At 31.5% G+C, this 26782-nt stretch overlaps 3 protein-coding genes across 3 annotated transcripts in view; 1 reads left to right on the top strand and 2 right to left on the bottom strand.

Annotated features, from left to right (window-relative positions):
* LOC114325637 (serine/threonine-protein phosphatase PP1-beta catalytic subunit) overlaps positions 1-9992 on the bottom strand; it is a 38388-nt gene extending 28396 nt beyond the window's left edge. Inside the window, exon 1 of the mRNA XM_028273751.2 lies at positions 9853-9992. Coding sequence (XP_028129552.1) covers positions 9853-9904 — 52 coding nt within the window. The 5' untranslated portion in view covers positions 9905-9992. The remainder of the gene's footprint in view (positions 1-9852) is intronic.
* A 92-nt stretch (positions 9993-10084) lies between these two features.
* Positions 10085-14250, top strand: LOC114325639 (39S ribosomal protein L23, mitochondrial). The gene is made up of 3 exons (XM_028273752.2): positions 10085-10367; positions 10420-10699; positions 14013-14250. Exons 1-3 carry the CDS (start codon positions 10354-10356, stop codon positions 14172-14174), a joined length of 456 nt encoding a protein of 151 aa, XP_028129553.1. The 5' UTR covers positions 10085-10353; the 3' UTR covers positions 14175-14250.
* A 3199-nt stretch (positions 14251-17449) lies between these two features.
* The window catches only part of LOC114325640 (nose resistant to fluoxetine protein 6-like), an 80526-nt gene continuing 71193 nt past the window's right edge, over positions 17450-26782 (bottom strand). The window contains exons 10-11 of the mRNA XM_028273753.2: positions 23536-23678; positions 17450-19100 (exon numbers count right to left, since the gene is read on the bottom strand). Of these exons, the coding sequence (XP_028129554.1) occupies positions 18762-19100; positions 23536-23678 (482 nt within the window). The 3' untranslated portion in view covers positions 17450-18761. The remainder of the gene's footprint in view (positions 19101-23535; positions 23679-26782) is intronic.

The following is a 26782-nucleotide window of genomic DNA, read 5'->3' as shown; positions in this document are numbered from 1 at the left end:
CTGACCAATAGAAAGCTACAGAAATCTGAATTAAATCGATAATTTTTGATAATCTCCCGTCGTTAAGTATATTACGTCAGATGCCCTTCGTTGCTACGAAAAAATACATTCAGTGACATTAATGACAATTAATGTTTTAAAAATTATAAAAGTGATGACTTTCAATCGTCAAATATTTATAAAAACTGTGTGTTTAATGGTACTCATATAAATAAATTACAATAAAATTTTGGTTTTGAACAGTTTTATTCATGAAATAATTGCAACAGATTGCACTCGACCTCTGAAATTAATATAGAATTTTTGCTCTCGTGACACTTTGACATAATTTCACTCGCCTTCGGCTCGTGAAATTAAAACTGTCAAAGTGTCACTCGGGAAAAATTCAATAATTTCAGAGCTCTTGTGCAATTACTACTGATAATTTTTTCACTAACTATGTATTCAGTGATTGTAATAATTTATATATACATATATAATTTATATGTACATCAAAAACTAATACTCAATCAAGAAAAGAGGAAAAGTGTTTTTTAATAATATATTGTTACTATGAAAAAATACTTGGATCACAGAATATATCCCTATGTATTCTCTGCTTGGTTCTTCCACAAATAATAAACAATAAATATATTTGTATTAAGTTCACGTCTTAAATCAATTATTTATCAAAGACACTATCAATATTATTTAATCAACAACTCAAAATATTCCCGATACCATGTCAAATATTTAAAACTGTCACTGTCTTGTCATCATATTCTATTTGACTCAGTGCGTTGTATGACAAAGATAGCGAATGTTCGATTTGAAAAATATCACCACGGACATAGTGTCCATTTTTTTCGAATCCTGAAAACACTAATAAATATTTTTAAAAAATTTAAACGCAGAATGAAAGACTAAATTATTGTCGAGGGCCGAAAGTCCCTTAGAATAAATAAAAAGTTTCTTTTGAATGAGATATTTGAAAATAAAAATCCCACTACATTTTCTCTTAGTTTTTCACCCCTGTAATTTATTAAAATAAACATTATAGAAGTTTTCAGGGAATTCGGCCTTCGCTAATAACGTAATCTTTCATTCTGCGTTTAAATTTTTCAAAAATACTTATTAGTTTTCTCATGATTCGAAAAAAGTGAATCCCCATTTGAATAGCATTGCAGCCGAAAATACGTACCCATCCCCTTAAAGCTTAATAATATGGCGTATTCGTCTACCTTAAATATGTATCGAAATAGAATGTAGGTTCGTTCCAAGACGACACAATTATAATTTATATAAATTATAATTTATATAAATATATAAAATTTATATAAATTATAATTTAATAATTAGTTATTAATATTAATTAAAAGTAAATATACCTTGTTTATGTATCTATTAACGATATTATTTATATTAAATGAGGTTAGAAATTGTCGGCGACAATTTGTCAACTGTACCCGCGAACGCACCTAATAGGTGCGTTCGCGGATACAGTTGACAAATTGTCGCCGACAATTTCTAACCTCATTTAATATAAATAATATCGTTAATAGATACATAAACAAGGTATATTTACTTTTAATTAATATTAATAACTAATTATTAAATTATAATATTAAAATATACCTTGTATATTTATCTATTAACGATATTAATTATATCATTTTAAAGTGCGCATGCGTTTTGCTGCTAATTTGTCGCCGACTAGTCCTCGACAGGCTCCCGCGAACGCACCTATTATTTGTCGATCCCTTGAACCGTCACGAAATCGATTGGACTGTTTTAATGCGCAGAATCGCCCTTGAACGGTTTTATTTCGATCCCGAACCGATTATAGGTACGTAAAACTCTTGGAACGAATTTGTGTACCATTTCAAATTCGAGTTGCGCCGGAGCCATTTTCACTACGAGTACCACGTGAATCTGCTGATAGTTTGCTAGATGGTTAGAAAGTATCATTTCTAACATGTTCATTAAACATCACTTCAACTTCAAAATCTTCCTCAGAATCTATATCTGACATAAAATCTCTGTCTTCTATGAAAAAAAAATAATAATAAATTACCTATATCTTTAAGATTAACTGAAAAAAAAAGAATTAATATTTATTTAAACGAAAATCAACATTCACAAGTACATACATATTAATATCGTGGATTATTCTATTATTGAATCATCAGCTGATCTGATAGTACTGTGACAATCTTAACTACGCAAGTCAGTACAAATTAGTCCTGTCGCCAGGGGGGGTACAACGGCCTCCTGTATTCAGATGGACTTACCCAAGTTTTTTTTATGTATTTTGACCCGTAGAACACGAATTTTTTGGGTAACAGTTGATCCGGATGTCGATAAGATTGTTATAAACAAAGAAGTTGAGGAATTACATAACAGCGATTTCTCGCAAAACAAGACATGTTTTTGTATTTTTTGGGTCATTCTAACCAAAAAGTGTTCCTACAAATTTTTTCGTAGGATGCATAGTTTTCGAGATAAACGCGGTGGAACTTTCAAAAAATCGAAAAATTGCAATTTTTGTACCCGAATAACTTTTGATTAAAAAATAAAATAGCAATTCTGCTTACCGCATTTGAAAGTTCAAGTCAAAGTATATCGGTTTTAGTTATTTGCATTGCTAAAAATTTATTATTTTATTGTTAAACAAAAGTATAAACACCTAGTGCTGGAGTGATGTTTTCAATGATTTCTCATTTAAAATCGAACGAGTAGGTAGAGTAGGTACAAGTGCAAGCGAGGCTATTTCTACGTAGCATGCATGTAAACGCATGTATTAGGCACGGGAAACACTATGTGTTTATAGCTTTTTTTAGCAATAAACACATAAATTTTTAGCAATGTATATATTCGAAACCGATAGAATTTGACTTGAACTTTCAAATGCGGTAAGCAGAATTGCTATTCCATTTTTTAATCAAAAGTTATTCGAGTTCAAAAATTGCAATTTTTCGATTTTTTGAATGTTTAACCGCGTTTATCTCGAAAACTATGCATCCTACGAAAAAACTTGTAGGAACATTTTTTGGTTAGAATGGCCCAAAAAATACAAAAGCATGTTTTGTTTTGCGAGAAATCGCTGTTATGTAATTCCTCAACGTCTTTGTTTATAACAATCTTATCGACATCCGGATCAACTGTTACCCAAAAAATTCGTATTCTACGGGCCAAAATACATAATAAAAACTTGGGTAAGTCCATCTGAATACAGGAGGCCGTTGTACCCCCCCTGGCGACAGGACTAAATAGTTTCTGCTTGAAGGCATGTATCAAAAGGACCGTTCAGTTACCGATTTCGAAACGGTACATGGATCGCTTGGAGCAACACAGTGTATGATACGAATCATCGTTCATGTTTGCTTGGAACGCATTTTTTATAATGCGCATGACGAGGGCGGTACGAAGGACGGTTTTCATGTCACTTGGAACGCGCCTATAAATGAAGCGGCTATAGAAGTCTTGAGAGAACAAAAGTACCTTACAAACTATTTGTCCTTACAAACTATTTGGTCAATCTATACTAAATTTACAATTAATATGCAGTAGAAATAAACAAACCAAGACACGCTAAATGCTACTAGGAGCACTCCCGAATCATAATTTACAATGCATAAACTTTGAAAATCATGATTTGGGATCTACAATGTATATAGGGTGAGGCAGATAACTGGCCTATTAGAAATATCTCGAGAACTAAAGGCAACAGAATCATAAAAATTGGAATAAAGGGGTTTTGAGGGATGATCTATTAAATGAAAATATTTTCATCTCTTTGCAACTTCCGGTTATACCGGAAGTTGCTTATAACTTGGTTTTTTTAAATGGGACACCCTGTATATTTTTACATTTTTGGATTCTCCTCAATATCTTCTTTCTTAAAATATGAGATTTTGTAATATTATACAGGGTATTTTAAAAGATATTTTCGTTTTTTTATTAATTTCGTAGCAACATTCACACCCTGTAGAATTGTAATAGTTTGACATTAAAAACTCTGCTTACGTTCAAGTGATTTTTAATATAGTCTATTATCGTTAAGAATCATTAGTATAGCTAATTTTGAAATATTAGTATACAGAGTTGGTCGAAACTCGGAATGAATATTTTCTGAGTTTTCTTAAATGGAACACCCTGTATTTTAGTATTGTAATGAAATGATATTTTATGTTACTTTTTTATTTCTTAAGCATTCCCTATACCTAATTGCTTTAATTTGTGAGTTATTGGTGATTCAAGCTAAACATTAATTGCAACAAAAAATACGTAAAATTTTATTAGGTTGGCCATGAAAATATTCAATCACAAACAATTTTTCAGAAATAAATACATATTAATCCAGACCGATCCTTAAAATTGCCAATAATGGTTTAGCTATCAAAATAGCTACGTAGTTAAGATTGTCGGTGCGACTAACAATTAAGCACAAATTAAAGCAGTTAGGTATAGGGAATGCTTAAGAAATAAAAAAGTACCATAAAATATCATTTCATTACAATACTAAAATACAGGGTGTTCCATTTAAGAAAACTCAGAAAATACTCATTCCGAGTTTCGACCAACCCTGTATACTAAAATTAAAAATTTAGCTATACTAATGATTCTTAACAATAGTAGACTATATTAAAAATCATTTGAACGTAAGTAGAGTTTTAGTTGTCAAACTACTACAATTCTACAGGGTGTGAATATTGCTACGAAATTAATAAACAAACGTAATTATCTTTTAAAATACCCTGTATAACATTATAAATCCTCATATTTTAAGAAAGAAGACATCGAAGAGAATCCAAAAATGTAAAAATATACAGGGTGTCCCATTAAAAAAACGAAGTTATAAGCAACCTCCGGTGTAACCGGAAGTTGCAAAGAGATGAAAATATTTTCATTTAATAGATCATCCTTCAAAACCCCTGCATTCCAATTTTCATGATTCTGTTGCTTTTAGTTCTCGAGATATTTCTAATAGGCCAGTTATCTGCCTCACCCTGTATACATTGTAAATTATGATTCGAGAGTGCTCCTAGTAGCATTTAATGTGTCTTGGTTTGTTTATTTCTACTGCATCTTGATTGTAAATTTAGTATAGTTGAGATTTAGCACGCTTCAGTAACTCATTAATTGCCATAATTTCAAGTATAGGTAGTTATATTACATCACTATTCAAAAAACAAAGTTATAGATGATCCCAAACCCTTTTTTCAGTGAGTCACAGATTATCGAATTCTCTCTAACACAATACAGTTGGAAGTGGAAGTGACAAAAAAACGTACTTCTGTGATTATTATACATTGAAATTAGAAAATTATGTATTCCTTGACGGGCATTTGCGTATTAAAACGACTTATAATTAAAGATGTATAATTGGTTGGCGATTAGAATACTCTAAATACATAACCAATCAATGCTGCGAATAAAGATAATTTGACACAAAAGTAATCGATTGTGATCGTATTTTCACAAATCATATGGTAAAATGGCAATTGTAATATCTAGGTTAGTATTTTTCAGCGACGTAAATTTAAATATTTTGTCATTGGTATATTCGGATATTGTATAGTGAAATTTGATTTTGTATTTATTTATTTTTACATTAAACTATTTTAAATATTATTATTCTGGCAAATATTTGTATAAATATTGATGTTTATATAATATTAAATATTCTGACAACTATCAGTGACAGATTTAACTAAAATGTCATGTAATTATTTGTGACATTCTTAAAATCCAATATGACGTCAAAATTAATGTCGTACTGAAAAAAGGGTTTGGGATCGTCTATATCAACATTTATAAATTACTGCAAAAATAAGGATTATTTGCAGTTAATTTTTTGCATCTTGGTTAATAATTGTTTATGTATTTTAACTTAGAAATTCGCAAATTAAAGAACTTTTTAAGATCTAGAACTTATATGTGAACCATTTTACTCAAAAATATCTAAGAAATATTTTATAGCCAAAAAATGATTTTTTCACTATTTATGATTGTTTAAAAAAACAAAGCAAAATCCGCTGTAGGTCTTCAAGCATTTGTCATCAGCTATCCCTCATATACTTATTAGAACCTTCGAAAACGTGTATAAGATTTTTATGTGAAACCAATGAGTTTGTCACAGGTAAACTGGGGTATTTAGCAATGACACAACAGAATCTGAAGGTTTCTTTTGTATATTATCATGTTGATAAAACATGGATACATCTTTACACTTAAAAAGGGGCAAACACCCTTTAAAACAAGATCTAGACTACTAGCCTGAAACTGTAAGCCACTGTTTATGAATTATATTTTTCATATTGACCGTTTTGATGGCTATTTAACGAAAAAAGGCCTGTTTTGTCTGGCAAAAAAAAATTAACTCAAAGCACCTATTCACAAGACAATCTATATAAGATCAAAATTACACTAGTTGTGACATGAATTGATATATCACCAACCATGGGCGCCCATACCCATGGGCAGGGGAGACTGTGGCCCCCCCTAGCTTTTCGGGTGCTGTAAACTATATATGGTTATCCAAAGTATACAAAATATAATGTGCAACATCTTCACGTTTGCCCCCCCCCCTAAAAATTTTTAGATGGGCGCCCGCGTCACCACTGCATTCACGAAATTTAGTCAATAGACAATATTGTTTATGCACGTTAAAAATATAAAATTTTACATAAGTAAAAAATATGTACAAAATCTCAATCAAAATTAGAATTATGTTTTAGATATTCATAGATTGTATAAAATTGTTTATTTTTAAATTCCCCTTCGGGCAAGTTTCTGATATTATGGGGCAAAATTAAACCATTTTATTGCCCAATGTCTTGATTCTTTTGGCAATTTTCAAACACCAATATGCTGTTAACATATTCTGCTTGTGCTTATTATCATAACCTTGTTGATATCTGTGACTTCTATAAAGACTGATAGTCCTCTTCATGAATCGAAGGTTTTCTACAATATAATGCATCCATACAGTAAAAATTCCCAGTTTTTTGTAAGTCTAGCGGCAGGCCTCCCTAAGTCCCAAACCAACAAGGACCCTTGCTGCCTTTTTCTGCAGACCAAATACCCCAGACAAGGATAGAGTATGGAAAATGTGAGTGGAATATGGGATAGTACATATAGTCTCCAGAGACTTTTATTTTTTTACTAACCTATTAGTATATGGACCCCACTGTAATTTTGGTTCCAAAAGAAGTTATCTATTTATTTAGAAATTTTCATAACATGCGTCTCAATGTAATCATCAGAAACATGTCTATTATCTAACAGTGTTCACTTCAACATATAGGTATCTCATCTGGATTAACTTTGGATTATGTTTGAATGTTTTATTTCTTGATTAACACAATGAGAAAACATTGATTTATGGTAATCCTTTCATACAACCTTGACACAATCTATTACAAGATTTATTTGATGAATTAGGAACATTTAAAACTTAATTCATAATTGCTTTTTTAATATAATGGAGTAAAAGAATGTTTTAACTAATAATAGTTATTTATGAAACAGTTCGCGAAGCACGCTTATTGTGAACGCATGCGATTTTTAGAGCACGAGCGAAAACAGAGCGAGTGCTATACATCACGTAAGTTCGCCAAAAGTAATCCACGCACAGTTTCATACAATATTTTATCTACGATAAACAAATAAAAAATCTGTAACTCTTCGTCACTGGAATTCATTTCTATTCTACAATTTTTAGAACTTGGACATTTAAAAATCCTAACTACTTTCAAACCACAAAACTGTCAAAAGTTTTGTTGTAAGTCATTGCTCATATTGTCATCACCATGACAACACGAAAGTTAAGGATATTTGATTATACGAAAGTGTGTCAAAAACCCATTGAAAGTGGGCGAAAAAGTAAATCTCATTTAAAATACATTGTTACTTCACACACACTTTAAACCCTTCATGCACTGCTATCTATAATGACAGTTTTCACAAACTAAAAACTTATACATAATATGACATAGAGTAGATAAAATTCATTATGTGTAAGTAATGGCTAGTTTTATCTTATAATTTTTTAAGGTATCACCAATTTCATATTCCATGAAATACAGTACAGTAAAACCTCGATAGAACAGAGCTCTATTTAACGGACCTCTGATAGATCAGACAAAAAATCTAGTCCTATGTTAAAATAATTTGAATGTAAAAATATATGAAAAATTGAATTCTGGAAGAAAAATTAGCAAGAACAGGATGTCGGCACTACTTTGTGCTAACACCGGTGGATTGCATAGATTGACTCTTCTAATTGTTGGCAAATCTCGTAAACCTAGAGTCTTAAAAGATTTAACTCATGATCTACCCGTTTCATATTATCATGGGCTCAGATATTTTCAAAAATTGGTTTTTTAAAGAATCTGTACCTGCAATGACAAAATTTCAAGACAAGAAACTGGGAATACCGCCGAAAGAGGTGAATTTATTAATTTTAAACAACACTCCTGCTCATCTCTCTGAAAATATCCTAAGTTCAGAAAATGGCAAGTTTCGTTGTATGTGATAATGAATAAGTGAATAATTTTGTCATCCAAACAACTATATTGCTGAAAGTTTTTAGATGAAGTAATGGTTATATTGCAAGATAATGCAGAAGATCATACCTCGAAAAACTTAAAGTGTTACAATTTTAAATCAACAATTTTTAATTTTGCTACAGCATGGAACCAAGATGACTGGAAGTGAAGATAGCGACGAAGACAAAATAACACTGCCAAAAATGAAGTTATCAGAGGTAAGATTGCATCTCAACGGTTAATAACATTAACTGAGTATTCGCCAGATAACGAAGTTCAACTGTATTATACACATTTTCGTAATTTTAGAGAGTCTATTATAAAAAACATCAGACTTCAAAAGTGTAAACAAAACTTGATTCCTTTTTTAAAGCAGGATTACCGAAAGCAAACGCATCGAAATCTAAACAACTTCACTTCACAACGAAGACAATTAAATACAATTTTGTTTGTGTATTGTCTCTTTTATTTATATCTAAATACAGTGTACATATTTCAAAAAAAAATTATTTATTTTAAAACTGTTTCTATATACTTAACAGGTTGACTGCCACGGCGGGCGTATACGCCCACTACCTAATTCTCCCAATATGCCCCGGCGGGCGTATACGCTCGCTATGCCCTTGACTAATATGTGCTTGGGCATATGGGCCAATTTTTTTTATTTATATATGATCAGTCAACCTGTTAATGGATTTTCGGCTTAAACGGACTTTAACTGTCACCCCCAATTAGTCCGTTATATCGAGGTTTTACTGTACTAGCAAAAATTACAGAAATAGTACACTCTACTAATGTTTTGAATACTTGACAGAATTATCACTTCCTTGTTAATGTTTATCCAAACTATTTTAGTACCTATGCAAAGATATTACAACACTTCTACTAAGCAAACATATTATTATTCTTACTGTCAGAGGATAAAAATATATCTTTTATTTTTGACTTCTTCTTGACATCGAGTTGGGCCTCCTGCTGACTTTTATACCCTTTTACCCCAAATCACACCAAAAGCAGCACAAAAACAGGCAGAACTAAGTATAAAAATAAATCTCTAGATATATATTTACCTGAAGCTCGAACTGTTTTTTCTATTGATAAAAAACGGTAATACGAAATTAAATCAATAACAATAGAAAATATTTACAGTTGTGGTTTTTGTATGAAATAAAGTGCAAAATATGTATTTGACAGCTCAATCATAGGAAGAAGTACTAATAGTGTATTAAGAGAAAACCATGCAAATTGGAGATATTTCGAAAATTTTACTTGCGTGAAAGGTTGTACGGTATTCAAACTATAATATTAATAAGATATTTACCTTCTAATAATCTTTGTATTAAACTGTCTACATTTAATTCTGGCTCTGCCATTTTTCCTCAACAAATTGTTCACGGCACACAACAAATATAAACGTCAAACATCAAAATAACATTGTTGACAACCGACAATTTCCTATGCAATATCATGCCTTGAGGCAAGGATTTCCTTTGGGATATTTATGAAGTTAGCAGCGAGAGATTTTTTTTCGAAAAAATATATAATTTTTTTCTATTATAGATAAAAAATACAAAAACTTGTATGACTTAAAATTATATAAAGACTGTTCTGAATTATATTCTAAATTAATCTATAAGTAATTTGATGATATGTAAATAAAAAGTATGTAAATGTCAGAATTTATTGGAACTTGTAACAACAAGGAAGAAGAAGCGATTCGTATCCTAACCATAACCTAAAAGTACAAATAAATTTAGCAGGATTTAAGAAAAAATTTTAATATAGTGTTATTAATGAATTAAAAACATAATAAATAACAAAAATGTCTACTAGATGGTAATTATCTTTTATTTGCTTTATGACAATCATTTTAAGTATCAATTTTCAGGTATCCCATATATCAAAAAGGAGGGCCCCAATTGAGGGTGTTCCTTCCAAACTTCTGGATGAAATTGGTTCGGCCTCCTCATGCGCAACCTGCCAACATCGTTACCTTTTCTTGTTCTATGGAAATGACTAAACACGATATAAAAAATTATTTAGAAAAAATATATGAGGTTAAGTGTGCTGATGTACATACTAGGATACACATGCCGAAAACCAGAAGAGAGAAGACACACGGATATGTTGTAAAAGATGACGATATAAAATACGCATATGTGTCATTGGTAAGTCATTGGTGGTCACTTGGAGCAACTCTTTATGCCACTATAACTTCTGATCTACTTACAATAAAAACCTGGTCCGACTCTAATTTTCTCTATTTTAAAATGGATAAGACAGTAGCATTATCCTATAAAGGAGCTCTTCAACCCTTGCTTCTTGATAAAAGCCAGATCAGTAATTTCTTGTTTTTTTTTTATAGACAGTAACCTTAAACGGCCCCTTCATATCAATTTGTTAAGTAAGAAACAAGCACTTCCAAAATAACATATTTTTCTTTGTTCAAATCTCACCTTCTTTTTGAGGTTCTAGTACAGCTGCCCAATCTGGTGTTATTTTTAAATTACACAAAAAACGGCAATACAGTATCTGTTTGACCTCTGGAGAACATATTGCAGAAGCTACAAATTCATGGTGACGTTTCAATTATTACTTTAATCATCGTCAGAATAATAAGTTTCTTGAGCGGATGCTTTAAAATAATTTGATTTAAAATAATAAAGGAACAAACAATAATTAATGAAAACGTAAAAATGACATTGACTATCATTGGGTTAAGTCAATAATTTCAAACACGCCATGTCTTGTTGCGTGTTTAAGGGTGGCTTCAAAAGAAATATGGATAATGCCTCCTTGATGCTGAGTTCCGTTGGAGAACTTGCAAGACTGTTTATATATTTTAGCTTAATTCGTAAACATGCACATATTTTTTTAGGAAGACCTAATCAAGACTACTCCACCAGAAATTCAACCATTGATATGTATTTACTGATCCGGTAAATATGTACATATTTACTGACTGAGTTAGTAAAGAAACCTACATTATATGGACGGTTCAGAATACAAGTGAACAAAGTCCACTTTAGCTAAATTTGAGCTGCAGAGGTTTAAAGAGAAAGTTTTGTAATAAAATCACCTGTTAACATTTTTGAAAGTATATATCTGGACCTCGGAGGTAAACTACACTATTTTGCCATGGTGTTATTTTGAACAAGTTCCTTTAATCCACTTATTATTAGTTGGAATTATATAAATTGGTTATATATGTAGGATTCGTTAATGACAATCGTAATAAAAGTCCGTGTGATGTTTAACAGTTTTAATTAATAAAATAGACAACTAAAATTATAGATACTATTAAATTGACGAAATGTAAAAGTGTTTGTGTAATTGTGACCAAAATTTTATGAGTTCTCACAAAAGAAAATGTCTTTGAAATAATCGCGTTTATCTACTTAATATATTACTGGCTTGTCAATATATAAGTACGTCTTAAACTTCGTGTCCTTTCGATTATCGCCAAATACAGCCTCTTTCATTTGAATCTCAAAATCGACTGACTCTCGCCCCCTACGCTAAATTAAAATCAATAGTATTTTGTATTTTGACAACGAAACCCGATTTGGGCTTCGAAACGTTAATAAATTCATTTTTTAGTAAAATTGTGGCTTATTTCCCATAAAAAATACGTAATTATAAAAATGACACAAGGAAATAGCTTCAGAACAACACAAATAAAAATCTCTTACATCTAATCTCCCTTTTCTGTTTTTCCCTGAGAACCAACGTATTAAAATTGGTTCAAAGTATGTACCGACCTTTTCCAATAAACGAAAACTATTAAAATTAGTCAAGGTGGCTAATTGTTTATTTTGCATCTTAGATAACTCCAATTCCAAATCCCCAAAATGATCCGCACATGTGTTTGTATGCATGAGACTCTTATTTCGTTTTCGTAATAATAATAATTAAGAAAAGTTATATACAGGAGTCTTAAAACTTAAGATAAAATATTTACAATTCTACATATATTACCATTAAAATATGGTCATATTGTCTTTCAACCAATTATGGGATATATAAGACTTTTATTAACATCCTAAGTGCTCTAAACTTTGTTGCAAACACAGTTGCTTGAAATGACATAGTGTAGTTTACCTCCGATGTCCAGATATATTCAATGTCAGAAGATTAAGTAGTAGCTTAGACATTTACATTGCTTTTATTGTTGCATGTTACCTAGTTGGTGCAAGTTATAGCGTTGTTAATTTGTAAATAACAAAAATGGACTTGTTTCACTTGTATTCTAAGCCCTCGATATTCTGCAAAAAAAAAACTATACCACCATCTTCCTTTACAACTTAAATATGCAACATCTTTCCCCAAGTTCCGTGAAATGACAAAGGTCGTATCTATCTGAAAGACCCTATTATCCAATAGAAGAGTTTCTTAAGGTACTAGTACACTTTAGAAGACCAAAAATACATAAGCCTTTTTTCAAGATTTTTTGTCTCAGAACCTTTATTAAAAATCAACATAAAACTTTTTACATATTAACATCTGACTCTTAGAGAATACAAAAAATATATTTTTTTTTCATTTATACACGTACACTAATTCTATAGAGGGCGCCAAAGTCGAGGACTCAAAAAAAAGTAGTTCCGATGGCGGACAGTTAATCTCAGGATTGGGATCTCTGAAACAAAAAATCGTACAGCATTTGAAAAGGGAAGGTTTCTTACGTGACAATTTACTACCGCTAGTGAAAAATTTCGAAAAAAAAAGATTTTACAGAAATTTTAAAAAATTTTATGAAAAAATCGTCCGTTTTTCTTCAGTTTTTCATGGTTAAAAAATATGTATTTTTTATTTTTTTGGTGAAATTGTAGTAAATTGTCACGTAGAAAACATTCCTTTTTCAAATGCAGTACGATTTTTTTGTTTCAGATATCCCAATCCTGAGATTAACTGTCCACCATCATTTTTCGAGGCCTCGACTTTTGCGCCCTCTACAATATTAGTGTACGTGCATAAATGAAAAAAGATATATTTTTTGTACTCTCTAAGAGTTAGATATTAATATGTAAAAAGTTTTATGTTCTTTAATAAAGGTTCCGAGAAAAAAATTCTTGAAAAAAATGATTATTTTTGGTCTTATAAAGTGTACTAGTACCTTAATGAATAGCTAAGAAATTACAGAACCTTTTTTTATGTACAAGTAACTAAAGTATTTTTATCTATATTTGGGGGGTATCATTTACAGCAACTTAAGTTTTTTCGTTGTTAAGGTTTTATTATGCAACTTACAATTTATTTAAATTTTGCAATAGATTGTTTTGTTTTATTTCACTCTCTTTTATTTTGTAATATTGACGATTTATGTAATTTCAGTAAATTATAATTTTTTGACTCTGTAAGCTATTTTCTGATTCTTTGTAAGCTTTTTCCATAAAATTGTACAATTTTCAGTTACAATAAAGCTTATTTATATTTTTATTTCTAATTGTTTTTTATAAATACAAGGTTTTTCTGTTTCAGCCCAAAGGACAGGAGTTCAAGTTTCCAGATTTGTTTGAAGGTGGTGCTGATAAAGAAATGGAAGATCATAAGAAAGCTCTAAAGCAAGCCAAGGAGGGGTATCAAGATTTTGTAGATAAAAACAAAGAGAGACAGAACATGCCTGGGTGGTTTACTTTATAAGTAGTTAGTGTCGTTGTATGTTGTGATTATAATTGATATAGTTTTTCTTAACTAAAATATATACCTACTATTTAAATTAGTAGTATTCATTTATTTTATTTTTATTATTAGAGAACGGCAGTTCTCGCCAGTGGCGTACACCCACACCCCCTACACGCGACACTATATATAAGTACACGAAATTTTCGATTTTCTAAATCTGACGGAATTGAAAATTGTGCCAACTCCCATCTTAAAGTTCAGGAAAAGACTCACCCATTCATATGTCAAGCATCCATTTTGGTCCAAGGGTGTGGATTTTACGGCCCTTCCTATTTAGGGCCTGTTTTTCGTTCTCGTCCCCAAAACTCCCAAAAACTTCGAAAATTTAAGTCCCACCTTTGCGGCTTCTAATAGTACTGATCATTACCTTTCCAACGCATGTCTAAATTTGAAAATCGGTTATACTATTCAAAAGTTAAACGAGCTCAGAAATATGACTCAATTTCTATTTAAAAAAGGGAAAATGTTTGTGGATATTATGTATGTATGTATTAACTGGAAAAGTTAAACAGATCTGAATTTTTTTTCTGTGTTTGAAGAGGGGGTCAGGGCTGATTCAGAACCGGTGTAGTTTGAGACTTTTGACCACCCATAAGCCAGCTATAGGACTAGTAGGTACAAAACGGCATATTTTTTGGGGGTATATATCTTCGGTTCAAGAAGAGACAGGAGAACCGCAAATACACCAAATCAATAGTGTTGAGTTAAGCTTTCAAATGGTGTCTAAGCCGTCAGGATCAGACATACCTCTCAGTATAGCCGAAAAACTAAACTTTGAAAATTTTGGTTTTTCGACAATTACTCAAAATTTCAACCTACGAATTGCGCAAATAACTGAGGGTTTGTAGAAGGGCTCTAGGCTCATCTAACGGTGTATACCTCATATCCGGGAAAATTCGAATTTTTAGGTTATAGGCTTCATAAGTATGATCAAATCTATTTCCTATGGGAAAAAAGAGTTTTTCAAGCTCAATAATTCCTATAATACCTTCAGTTATCATACTTTACCTTAGATGCATCAGATACTACTTGTCAATACGTTTCAAACTCATGTTTAGTGGTCAAAATCGGTTAAGCCGTTTAGAAGTTATTAAGCTACAAAAGTATAATCCAATTAACGAATATTCCCGAAATGGTTTATGTAGTTGTAGTGTTTACGACGCTAAATTTGATCGGGAAACGGGCAATCCGAGTTCATTTACCGGCCATCCCAATATTTTTTTTTTCAATCTATTTCGAATAGAAAAAAAATCTAGTGTGTATTCGATGTACACTAGATCATTTTTGGGAGATAATGCGACAAAGGCGACCATTTATAAAGCTTAACGTGTAATTGATAAACATTACATTCAACTTCATACATTTAATTTATAAATAAATTTGAAAAACTCCTGATACAAGGATAAAAAAAGAATGTGTGTGTACTTTGTACGCACGTAAGAAGTTATACTTCTATTATATGATTTAAACGAAATTAATATACGTTTTATTTATATTTTGTTTAAATATTAAACTAATTTATACTTACTACTTCTCAAACATTTTTATTAGAACAGTGCCAAAAATTAAAATAATAAAAGAATAAAACACACACAAACACATTAAACAAGCCACAAATGATGTCTGAACATTAATTGTCGAAAAATTTTTTAACTAAATACGTATTTTCTGAAAATACAATTATATAATAAATATACTTACAATCATAAAATGTATTAAAAAAAAAACAAAAAAGAAAGTTTCTATTGGGACTCGAACCAGCGCTGATAAGAGCGGTTGGTATTGGAATTCATTCGCCTTCTCCGCTTAGCCACGGACACTATGTGTCATTATTTACGAAGATCGACTAACTAAACGGATTAAACTTGTGATTACGTATTTTTTATGGGAAATAAGCCACAATTTTACTAAAAAATGAATTTATTAACGTTTCGAAGCCCAAATCGGGTTTCGTTGTCAAAATACAAAATACTATTGTAATTTATTATATGAAACGTTAATAAATTCATTTTTTAGTAAAATTGTGGCTTATTTCCCATAAAAAATACGTAATTATAAAAATGCCACAAGGAAATAGCTTCAGAACAACATTAAACTTGTGATATTTTGAAAATTGATCAAATTATTTTAATTTTGAATTGAAATGATTTAGAATTGAAAAAATACAACAAAACATAGAGTAAAAAAACAATATATTAGGTGAATATTGATAGAAATTTTGATGGTAATCAAATTATATAAATAAAAGTATTACATACTATGTATTTTGGCAGATCAAATAGGTAGGTTTATACCCATGATACATTAAGAATTATTATTATTACGTACCTGTTGCTTTTAAAAACTATTTAAAAGTCACTACAATATTATAAACTTTTTTGTTTCTGTCCTCACAACAATAAAACTAATATATTATACATTTGTTTACCTTTACCTTTACCTCCAAACCACAGCTGCCATATCGGATAATTTTTGACATGTCATTTGAACATCCAATCAGAACAAAGTTATAATGCGCATGCGCCGGGCTGATAGGTTTTAACATATAAAAAAATCACCCTCTATCGCCGGTAAAGAAGTATAACTTCAAAAACCGCTAAACGCCGTAAAAATGAGTGGCGGATACAATATTCCAGCTACAAAAGATCTGATATGAATATTACGTGGCGCGAAAATGTATTTTCATTTTGATGGAAAATAAAATTCTAGTTTTATTTTAAAAGATTTTTCCATATTTGCTAAATTTGAAGTAAAATCCGCCACAAAAGAGTAACTGATACAGTTTGAATTTTGAAACTCTATTGTGGCGCGTCTTAAACAGGCACAGGCATTATTTGTATTTGTATATTTGTATCCAATCTATGATTGATGCTGTTAGGAGGAAGACGAACGACAAAGTATACTGGGAAATAGGACTAGGAACATACATAATCCCTTTATTTTGTTTGCGGTGCTTGAAAATATTAAATTCATTTTGGTAACTCACTATTACTTAAATAGCGTAGGTAAGTACAAAATATGTATATAAATTTTAGTTATAGTTTAGTTTCACTAAATATGGATATATAATATGCGGTCTTTACAAACGGTTTGCTGCGTTTCACTATTATATGCCAACCCTTCTGAGAAAAGATTATGGTGTTGTTTAGCCTCACAGGTAGACCGCAAGCTCTAGCCGATACGCGAAGGTAGACTGCATACTATAGTGGAAACTAATTGATATACCGAAGAAATAAAAATAATAAATATTTATTTAGGTAGGTACATAAAAGTAATAAGTTATTTGTATAGTATTTACATATCACTAATTAAAAAATATCACTGGATATAATAACATTATACAGGGTGTCCCGAAAAGATTGGTCATAAATTATACCACAGATTCTGGGGTCAAAAATAGGTTGATTGAACCTCACTTACCTATATATACAATAGTGCACACAAAAAAGTTACAGCCCTTTGAAGTTACAAAATGAAAATCAATGTTTTTTTCATATATCGAAAACTCAAAGATGTTTCATTGAAAATAGACATGTGGCATTCTTATGGCAGCAGCATCTTAAATAAAAATTAAAGTGAAATTTGTGTACCCTATAAAAAAATTATACGGGTTTTGTTCCCTTAAACCCCCCCAAACTTTTGTGTACGTTCCAATTTAATTATTAGTGCGGCACCATTAGTTAAACACACTGTTTTTAAAACATTTTTGCCTCTTAGGATTTTTTCGATAAGCCAGTGTTTATCGAGATATTTTGAATATTTATCGAATCCACCACATATTGGTATATGGTTAAGTACGATTATATGTAGAGACCTGTTAATAATCTGAAAATGTATTTATAATTTACATTTTTAGGTATATTTTGAAAAAGAAGCCACATCTCGATAAAAGGTGACTTATCAAAAAAAGACTAAGAGGCAAAAAAGTTTTAAAAACACTGTGTTTAACTAATGGTACCACAATAATAGTTTAATTGGAACGTACACAAACATTTGGGGGGCTTAAAGGAACAAAACTCCCATAAAATTTTTATGTAAATATATTAAAAAAGAAGCCGCATCTCGATAAAAACTGGCTTATCGAAAAAATACTACGAGGCAAAAAAGTTTAGAAACGTTGTGTTTAACTAATGGTACTAGAATAATGAATTAATTGGAACGTACACAAAAGTTTGAGGGGGTTTAAGGGATCAAAACCCCCATAAAATTTTTATGGGGTGAAAAAATCTCACTACAATTTTGATTTAAGATGAACCTGCCATAAGAGTGATACATGTCCATTTTCAATAAAAAATCTTTAATAGTTTTCGATATATTGAAAAAAATCGATTTTCATTTTGTAACTTCAAAGGGCTGTAACTTTTTTTATGAGCACATTTGTACTAAGGTAAATTAAGTTCAGTCGGACTATTTTCAACTCCAGAATGTGTGGCAGAATTTATGACCAATCTTTTCGGGACACCCTGTATATAACATCCCAAGTAACATTTTTAACGAATTTTGTGTGCGAAATAAAATTATTTAGTTAAAAATGTCCAATTAAGACTATTCCGTATGCACAATAACTGTTTTATTCTCATCATCAACGGAGTGATCTCCTGTATCATCCCGACTAACGTGTTTATCAGGTGTTTCCATGATATTGTTAGATCCCTGACATGCAGACGATGGTTTTTCTTCATTGTTGTTATTGATAGTGCCATGTGCTGCTATAGGAGAGAGTTTTATAACAGGTGTTGCTTTGCCGTCTTGCTCTAATGACGGTGGATCTTTGTTTTTGCTGAAAATAAGTTTTTCGATGCCGATCATTGGTGATTCAAAGAACATACTGAGCATGAGTCCCAAGGTGTATGCCGTAACGATGTCTCCAAATGATACGTAGACCTGGAAAAAAGATTAAGTATAGTAATAATGAAACTTTTTTCATATCACTAAATGTATCATGAAAGGTATTGACACTAAGAAATGTAAAGCAGAATTAACGTTGTTTTGATTTATCATCCGACCACTCTCTATGAGTGACAAAAATAAAGGTTAACTCTCAGATTACAAATAAAGAAAAACAACCTTCTCTGTACAAAAGTGTAGGACGGACTGGAACATATTCTGGAACAAATTAATTTCTAATTTCTCTAGACCTATCTTAAAAACTGAACGAGACATTGAAACACCAGTGGAAAACCTGACAAAGAATACCTATTCAAGAAGCAGCTTGGTTAGCCACTACAAACTATGAAACGCCTCTAGGCAAAAGTGAAATGTCCTTCAATTAAAGAAAAAATTGCTGTCAAAAGACAATTACGGAAACAATGACAACAGGCAAGGTTTTGGGAAAAACAAGAAGAAACTTAATAAAGTAACCAACGAATTGAAAGAGCAACGTTGCTTCTGTAGGTATAAGACTTTCTAAATAGTTTTGAATACCTTTGTTTAGCTCTTCTTGAATTAGGTAGCTCTTTCAATTCTTTGGTTACTTTATTAAGTTTCTTCTTGTTTTTCCCAAACCTTGCCTGTTGTCATTGTTTCCGTAATTGTCTTTTGACAGCAATTTTTTCTTTAATTGAAGGAAATTTCACTTTTGCCTAGAGGTGTTTCATAGTTTGTAGTGGCTAACCAATCTGCTTCTTGAATAGGTATTCTTTGTCAGGTTTTCCACTGGTGTTTCAATGTCTAGTTCAGTTTTTAAGATAGGTCTAGAGAAATTAGATTATCTAATGTGTTCCAGAATATGTTCCAGTCCGTCCTACACTTTTGTACAGAGAAGGTTGTTTTTCTTTATTTGTAATCTGAGAGTGAACCTTTATTTTGTACAGAATACTCATTCTGTACAGAATACTCTGTTCAGAATACTCTGTACAGAATTCATATTCTGTACAGAATACTCATTATGGAAAGCAACAAGGAATCTCAAAACGCAACAGCTACCAAATCCACCTGTCAAAAACTTCAATAATACATGGGTCAGAAGTAATAAAGAAAAAGCAGATGTCTTCGTGGAACATCTAAAAAATGTATTTAAACCATTTTTTTCCAAGATATCCACCGCAGAAGAAAAAGAAATAATGGACTATCTAGATGTCACATTTCAAATGGACATGCTACATTTTACTGTAAAGGAAGTCAAACACATTGTAAAGCATGAAATCAACATAAAAAGGCACTTGGATTCAATCTAATTTCTGGAAAAATCCTACAAGAGGGTCCTGAAAAATGTTACAAGCTCATAACCTTCATATTTAAGGCAATGCTACGGACGAGTTAGTTCCCCCGCACCTGGAAGGTTGCACAAATCATCATGATCTCCAAGCCCGGAAAAAACCGGAGGCTCGTCTATCCATACAGGCCACTAAGCTTGCTCCCAATGTTATCAAGCCCTACGCCTCCCAAGACGCTCTCCTACGCCAAGAGGCTCCAAATAATAATAAAGGTAAAAAAACTAATTCCAGATCACCAATTTGGATTTCGAAAAAAGCATGGAACAATTTAGCAGATACACATACACAGATAAGTTAACCAAATTTACAGGGATCGGAACGGTAGAAGATATTGCTCAGCAGCCTTCTTGGATACAGGCTTTTGACAAAGTGTGGCATAACGGCCTACAATTTAAATTGAAAGCCCTCTTACCCTATCCTCACTAGCTACTACTAAAATCTTACCTATCAGACAGACATTTCTTCGTGAATCAAAGAAGTGAACTTACTGAATTACAGTCGAACCCGCTTATTGGAATAGCCTTCGTGCCAAGCAAAAATATTCTTATAACCGGGATATTCTAATAACCGATCATTGGTGGCTAGCCGTAATAAGTGTACCAAATATACGTAATAATAGTGCATATTATGTTAATATGTATATGTATATGGTTTTAGGTCTTTTTATGTCAATAATACAATAGCGTAACGTATTTATTAAAAAACCAAATTACATTATATTATGTGGATGCATACAGTAATTAATATGAAATGTATGCAATATATAGATTATGTAAATATTTTCGCATTAAAATACATAATATATTATACTTAAAAGCAAACAGTAGCGATCAACAGATAGCAACAAACGCGTTCCAAGATTGCGGCTCTAATTTTGAATATTTTGTCGAGATATTTGGCACACATATTCGTAATATAATAAAGAATGGCGGTACAGAGCCCAATTTCAGAAATATGTTAATATGTGGAAATTACTCTATAACTAAATAAAATATTGAAAAAAGGAGCCTGTACCGCCATTAAGAAAGACAAAAAAATACACTTTCTTCAAATAAACTTTTTTATCCCGTGCCTAGATTTTGTGTCACATTGGAACTACTAAAAATCGATTTTTTTATAACAAGAAATCGAACGTCACTAACTTGGCAACATTTCGCGACTATGTGTATAAAAATTATTGTTTTTGATAGTATAAACGTCACTGTCAGTGTCAAATTACCGACGCACTGTTGCCTCACTTTTGAAAGTTCGCAATCTTGGACCGTGTTTGTTGCTACCTGTTGATCGCTACTGTGTGCTCTTAATAAGAAAATTGCTTATTTAGTCTTGAAAAATAATTGGTAATTGTAGCTTGTTTTCTTGTTACATAAATTACTAGTCACTTTTGTTGCTCTGAATTATAAAAATTAGAAAAATTTACAATGGTTTGACCATCCCGAAAACGTTTTATAACTTTACAAGCTATTAGGATGGGCGAACTGTTTCTTAAAAATTTTATTACAGGCAACTGGGTGGCAATATGTATAGTTTCTATACAAAGGAAATTATTTTACGACTTAATTTGTCGGTAAAGGATTGAATTCGTACTCATAACAACGCAATAAAATATTTATTACCTATTTGATAAACCCAAATAATATAAATAAAACAGCACTACAGGCCTTTGAAGTCCTTGGCGAGAAATTATAATACAAGACATAATTTAAATTTTTAGGAAATTCTAAATTATAGGTAAAAATTTATTCGTTGACCTGAAATATTATTCTAATAAGCGGTATTGTTTTATGAATACGTATTCCAATAAACGGATAAGTTTATTAAGGAGTAAATGGAAACGTTTCGGGACCTCGAGTATATATTGCATAAACCGGAATATTCCTATAACCGGTACTCTAATAAGCGGGTTCGACTGTACATCCAATATATTCTGGCATTCCTAAAGGTAGAGTCTTGGGACCTATATTGTTCCTTCTTTATACAGCTGATCTGCCAAGAACAAGAACCACCACTGTAGCAATATTCGCTCATGGCACGGCGGTCTTGGCATCTCACACCGATCCGGCCTCTGCATCAAAAAACCTTCAGATGAACCTTAACAACATCCAAAAGTGGCTAAAAACATGGCGTATCAGGGTTAATGAAACAAAATCTGTATAAGTGACATTCACCTTACGTAGGGAAACATGTCCACCTGTAAAAATCAACAACTGCTCACTTCCACAAGCTGATGATGCTAAATATCTTGGCATGCATTTGGACCGACGACTGACTTGAAAGAAGCATATATTTGCCAAAAGAAACCAGCTAGACCTTAAATTTAGCAAAATGTATTGGCTCATTGAACGCAAATCTACATTATCATTGGACAGTAAATTACTGTTGTATAAGGCCCCTTCTCAAACCTGTGTGGACCTATGGTATACAAGGCCATATTTGAGGAACCGCCAGTAACTTTAACATTGACATCTTTCAAAGATTTCAAAACAAAATGTTGTGAGCCATCGTTAATGCATCATTCTACATTCCCAATAGGGTCATTCTATAAGACGTCTAGCTGGAAATGCTGGAATCCATCAAGAAAATCATCTACCAATTCAGTGTTCGTTACAGTAAAATAGTATCAGTGCGCCCTAATGTATTGACCAACCGTCTAAATGTACCCGATGACAAATGCATAGATTTAGACGCCTGTTGCCTACCGACCTGTCTATGGGACCCAGATAAGTTTTAGCTTTTAAGGAAATATAAACACTAATAAGTACTCTCACAGTAAAAAAAACCACTAAATTTAAATTTAGCTTTAAAACAGATCTCTCACTGGAGGGATACTCTATATGTCAGTCTCATATTTACCATATCAAACGCTCATTGCCCTTCCGGCAGAGCTCAGTAATCAATGCGTGAAGACAAAACAGCTGCAGATTGTAGTTCCTAACACAAAATTTTACAAGGAGAATTCCGTATTAAGCTGCATTGTGAGACAAATATAGGTACAAATAAAGGACAAAAATTGGTTCCAAAACACCCAGAAAATGTTAGAGAAATATTAAAAAATACTGACCTGCCAATGACTCTGGAATATCAAAAAAAATGTAAGTACTTACAGTGCCAAATACAGTGGCGTAGCTGGGTTCCCTCAAAGACGCTGCTGTATATAGCTGTACGGCCCCATGACATAAGAAAGCCGTGTAACTTAAACGACTGAGAAGAACAAACGGTTTCCAGCTAAGTATTGGATCAATCCATGCTGAAAGAAAAAAGCTTGTTAAATTTTGCTAAATAAAATCTTGAATGGGTTGCATGTGAGAGTTCATTTTAAATGAAGTAAAAGTCAGACTTACTCTCAATCTTTATTATAACTTCCGACGACCGGTTTCGCTCTTTAAAATTTGTAGAGCATCTTCAGGTCAAAGGTAACAAGTTACAAAATGTTACAAATAAAAACCAGAATTAGGACATTGTCTGGTTGTAAAAGATGCTAAAGATCCATATGATCAAGCCAATGTTGAATAACATACATAAAAGTAGCGAAATAGCATACCAATGCACATGCAAGCATTCATGGGGGTGGTGGTACAAAACTTCCCTCAAACGCAACAACATGCGCAGAAGTATGCTATATATAATCATGCAATCATAACGTGTCGTACTTACATTCGGATACAAGGTGCTATCAACTCAGTTTTCATTATCATGATGTTTCTTTTAAAGTTATGTTAACGGGATATGGTGGAATAGACGGACGATGCAGCAAAGGTAAACAAAACTATGGGACTTAGGAGTTCTTATTATGTTTGTGTAAATCAAATTAGTGAATGACTTATTTACAATTTTAATGTGTGTTAATTTTAAAGACTTTGTTTTTATTTTATTTTAATTTTATTTATATTTATATATATATATATATATATATATATATATATATATATATATATATATATATATATATATATATATTAAAGAATTCTATTTATTATTAATGTAAGATTGACAACGTTTGGATCGTAAATGTATTGAGTAATTATTGTGTATGTTAGAACTTGATTGTGCAGTTGCAAACTGATTATTTAAGTTCAATACCTGATCTGTGACGTGTACTGCTCGTGTGGGACTATTGTTCTAATAAGAGTAGGGTGATCGAAAGCTTTTAAATTGTAGTTAAAATGCCATATCGGCAGTCATATAATAAATAGCAATACAAAGTAAAAAGGTGGATTTAAATTAAAATTAAAACAGGTAAACAAAACATTACAAATTTAAGGGTGGAGAATTGGAATAGAAATTAAATAGAAATGTAAATGTATTAAGAAGTAATTGTTTGTGAATAGCAACTATGTTTTAAGTGATATAAGCTATGGATAGATATTAATAAACTATTGAACCAGATAATGGAAAATAGTAGTAAATTATATTTTCTTGGTATACCTACATTGTGTTATTTTATTTTAATTTTTGTATTTTTTATATTTTTTTATATTTTATATTATATTATATTATAACAATGTAGGTATACCAAGAAAATATAATTTACTACTATTTTCCATTATCTGGTTCAATAGTTTATTAATATCTATCCATAGCTTATATCACTTAAAACATAGTTGCTATTCACAAACAATTACTTCTTAATACATTTACATTTCTATTTAATTTCTATTCCAATTCTCCACCCTTAAATTTGTAATGTTTTGTTTACCTACATTGCTGTTTTAATTTTAATTTAAATCCACCTTTTTACTTTGTATTGCTATTTATTATATGACTGCCGATATGGCATTTTAACTACAATTTAAAAGCTTTCGATCACCCTACTCTTATTAGAACAATAGTCCCACACGAGCAGTACACGTCACAGATCAGGTATTGAGCTTAAATAATCAGTTTGCAACTGCACAATCAAATTCTAACATACACAATAATTACTCAATACATTTACGATCCAAACGTTGTCAATCTTACATTAATAATAAATAGAATTCTTTAATATATATATATATATATATATATATATATATATATATATATATAGGTATATATATATATAAATATAAATAAAATTAAAATAAAATAAAAACAAAATCTTTAAAATCAACACACATTAAAATAGTAAATAAGTCATTCACTAATTTGATTTACACAAACATAATAACAGACATAGATTTGCTGGTTAACTTACACCAACTATCTCATCACCCTCAAGAACTCCTAAGTCCCATAGTTTTGTTTACCTTTGCTGCATCGTCCGTCTATTCCACCATATCCCGTTAACATAACTTTAAAAGAAACATCATGATAATGAAAACTGAGTTGATAGCACCTTGTATCCGAATGTAAGTACGAAACGTTATGATTGCATGATTATATATAGCATACTTCTGCGCATGTTGTTGCGTTTGAGGGAAGTTTTGTACCACCACCCCCATGAATGCTTGCATGTGCATTGGTATGCTATTTCGCTACTTTTATGTATGTTATTCAACATTGGCTTGATCATATGGATCTTTAGCATCTTTTACAACCAGACAATGTCCTAATTCTGGTTTTTATTTGTAGCATTTTGTAACTTGTTACCTTTGACCTGAAGATGCTCCACAAATTTTAAAGAGCGAAACCGGTCGTCGGAAGTTATAATAAAGATTGAGAATAAGTCTGACTTTTACTTCATTTTTGCTAAATAATATACAGGAAGGTACTTAACAACTAAATCTGCGGCCACTGATAAAGGTGGCCATAGCTTATTATAATCAAAAGTTTGACAATTTTTGTTGTGGTATCGTCGACTTTTGTTTTTGATCTTACCCAGACGTCCCTCTTTTTATCTGACAGTCGTATACCCAACAATGCACTTTCTGTTGTCACATTGGTTTGTTTTTGTCATATTTATTTTTAGTCCAACGTATTGAGAACTGTCTGCGAGTTCCTCCACCATAGTTGGTAATTCCTCGAATGTGCTCGCTATAATCAGCTTTGGTCAGCGAATCTGAGGTGGTTAACTTGTTGCCATTAACGTTGATGCTATAATATGTTGGTCAATTTGTAGTTTTGAAAAGGTCTTTTAGGGCTATATTAAACACCTTTGGCTACATTACGTTACCTTGTCTAACTCCTCTTTTAATAGGGATGGGATTTGTATTTTCGTCTAGTTGACTATCATAGTTGCGATTTCATATATTTATATGTTATATTAGTTGCCTATATCTCGAACTAGTCCAAGCTGTGGGTGAAAAATAGGTCGATTTCAGGATATAATTCAGGAATTTTTGAAACCTATCAGGTGTTGTAAAGGAGGATGCCAGGAATAACTTATACTAAAATGTAACCAAAAATTTTGTGCGGTTTTTTATTTATGAC

This window comes from Diabrotica virgifera, chromosome 8 (genome assembly GCF_917563875.1).
Source record: "Diabrotica virgifera virgifera chromosome 8, PGI_DIABVI_V3a".
Taxonomy (NCBI): Eukaryota; Metazoa; Arthropoda; class Insecta; order Coleoptera; family Chrysomelidae; genus Diabrotica; species Diabrotica virgifera.
This window is presented reverse-complemented; position numbering and strand designations above follow the sequence as displayed.

Coding starts and splice junctions, on each gene's coding strand:
- LOC114325639 (XM_028273752.2), top strand. Junction 10,700..14,012: donor AATACGCATATGTGTCATTG/GTAAGTCATTGG, acceptor TTTCTGTTTCAG/CCCAAAGGACAGGAGTTCAA.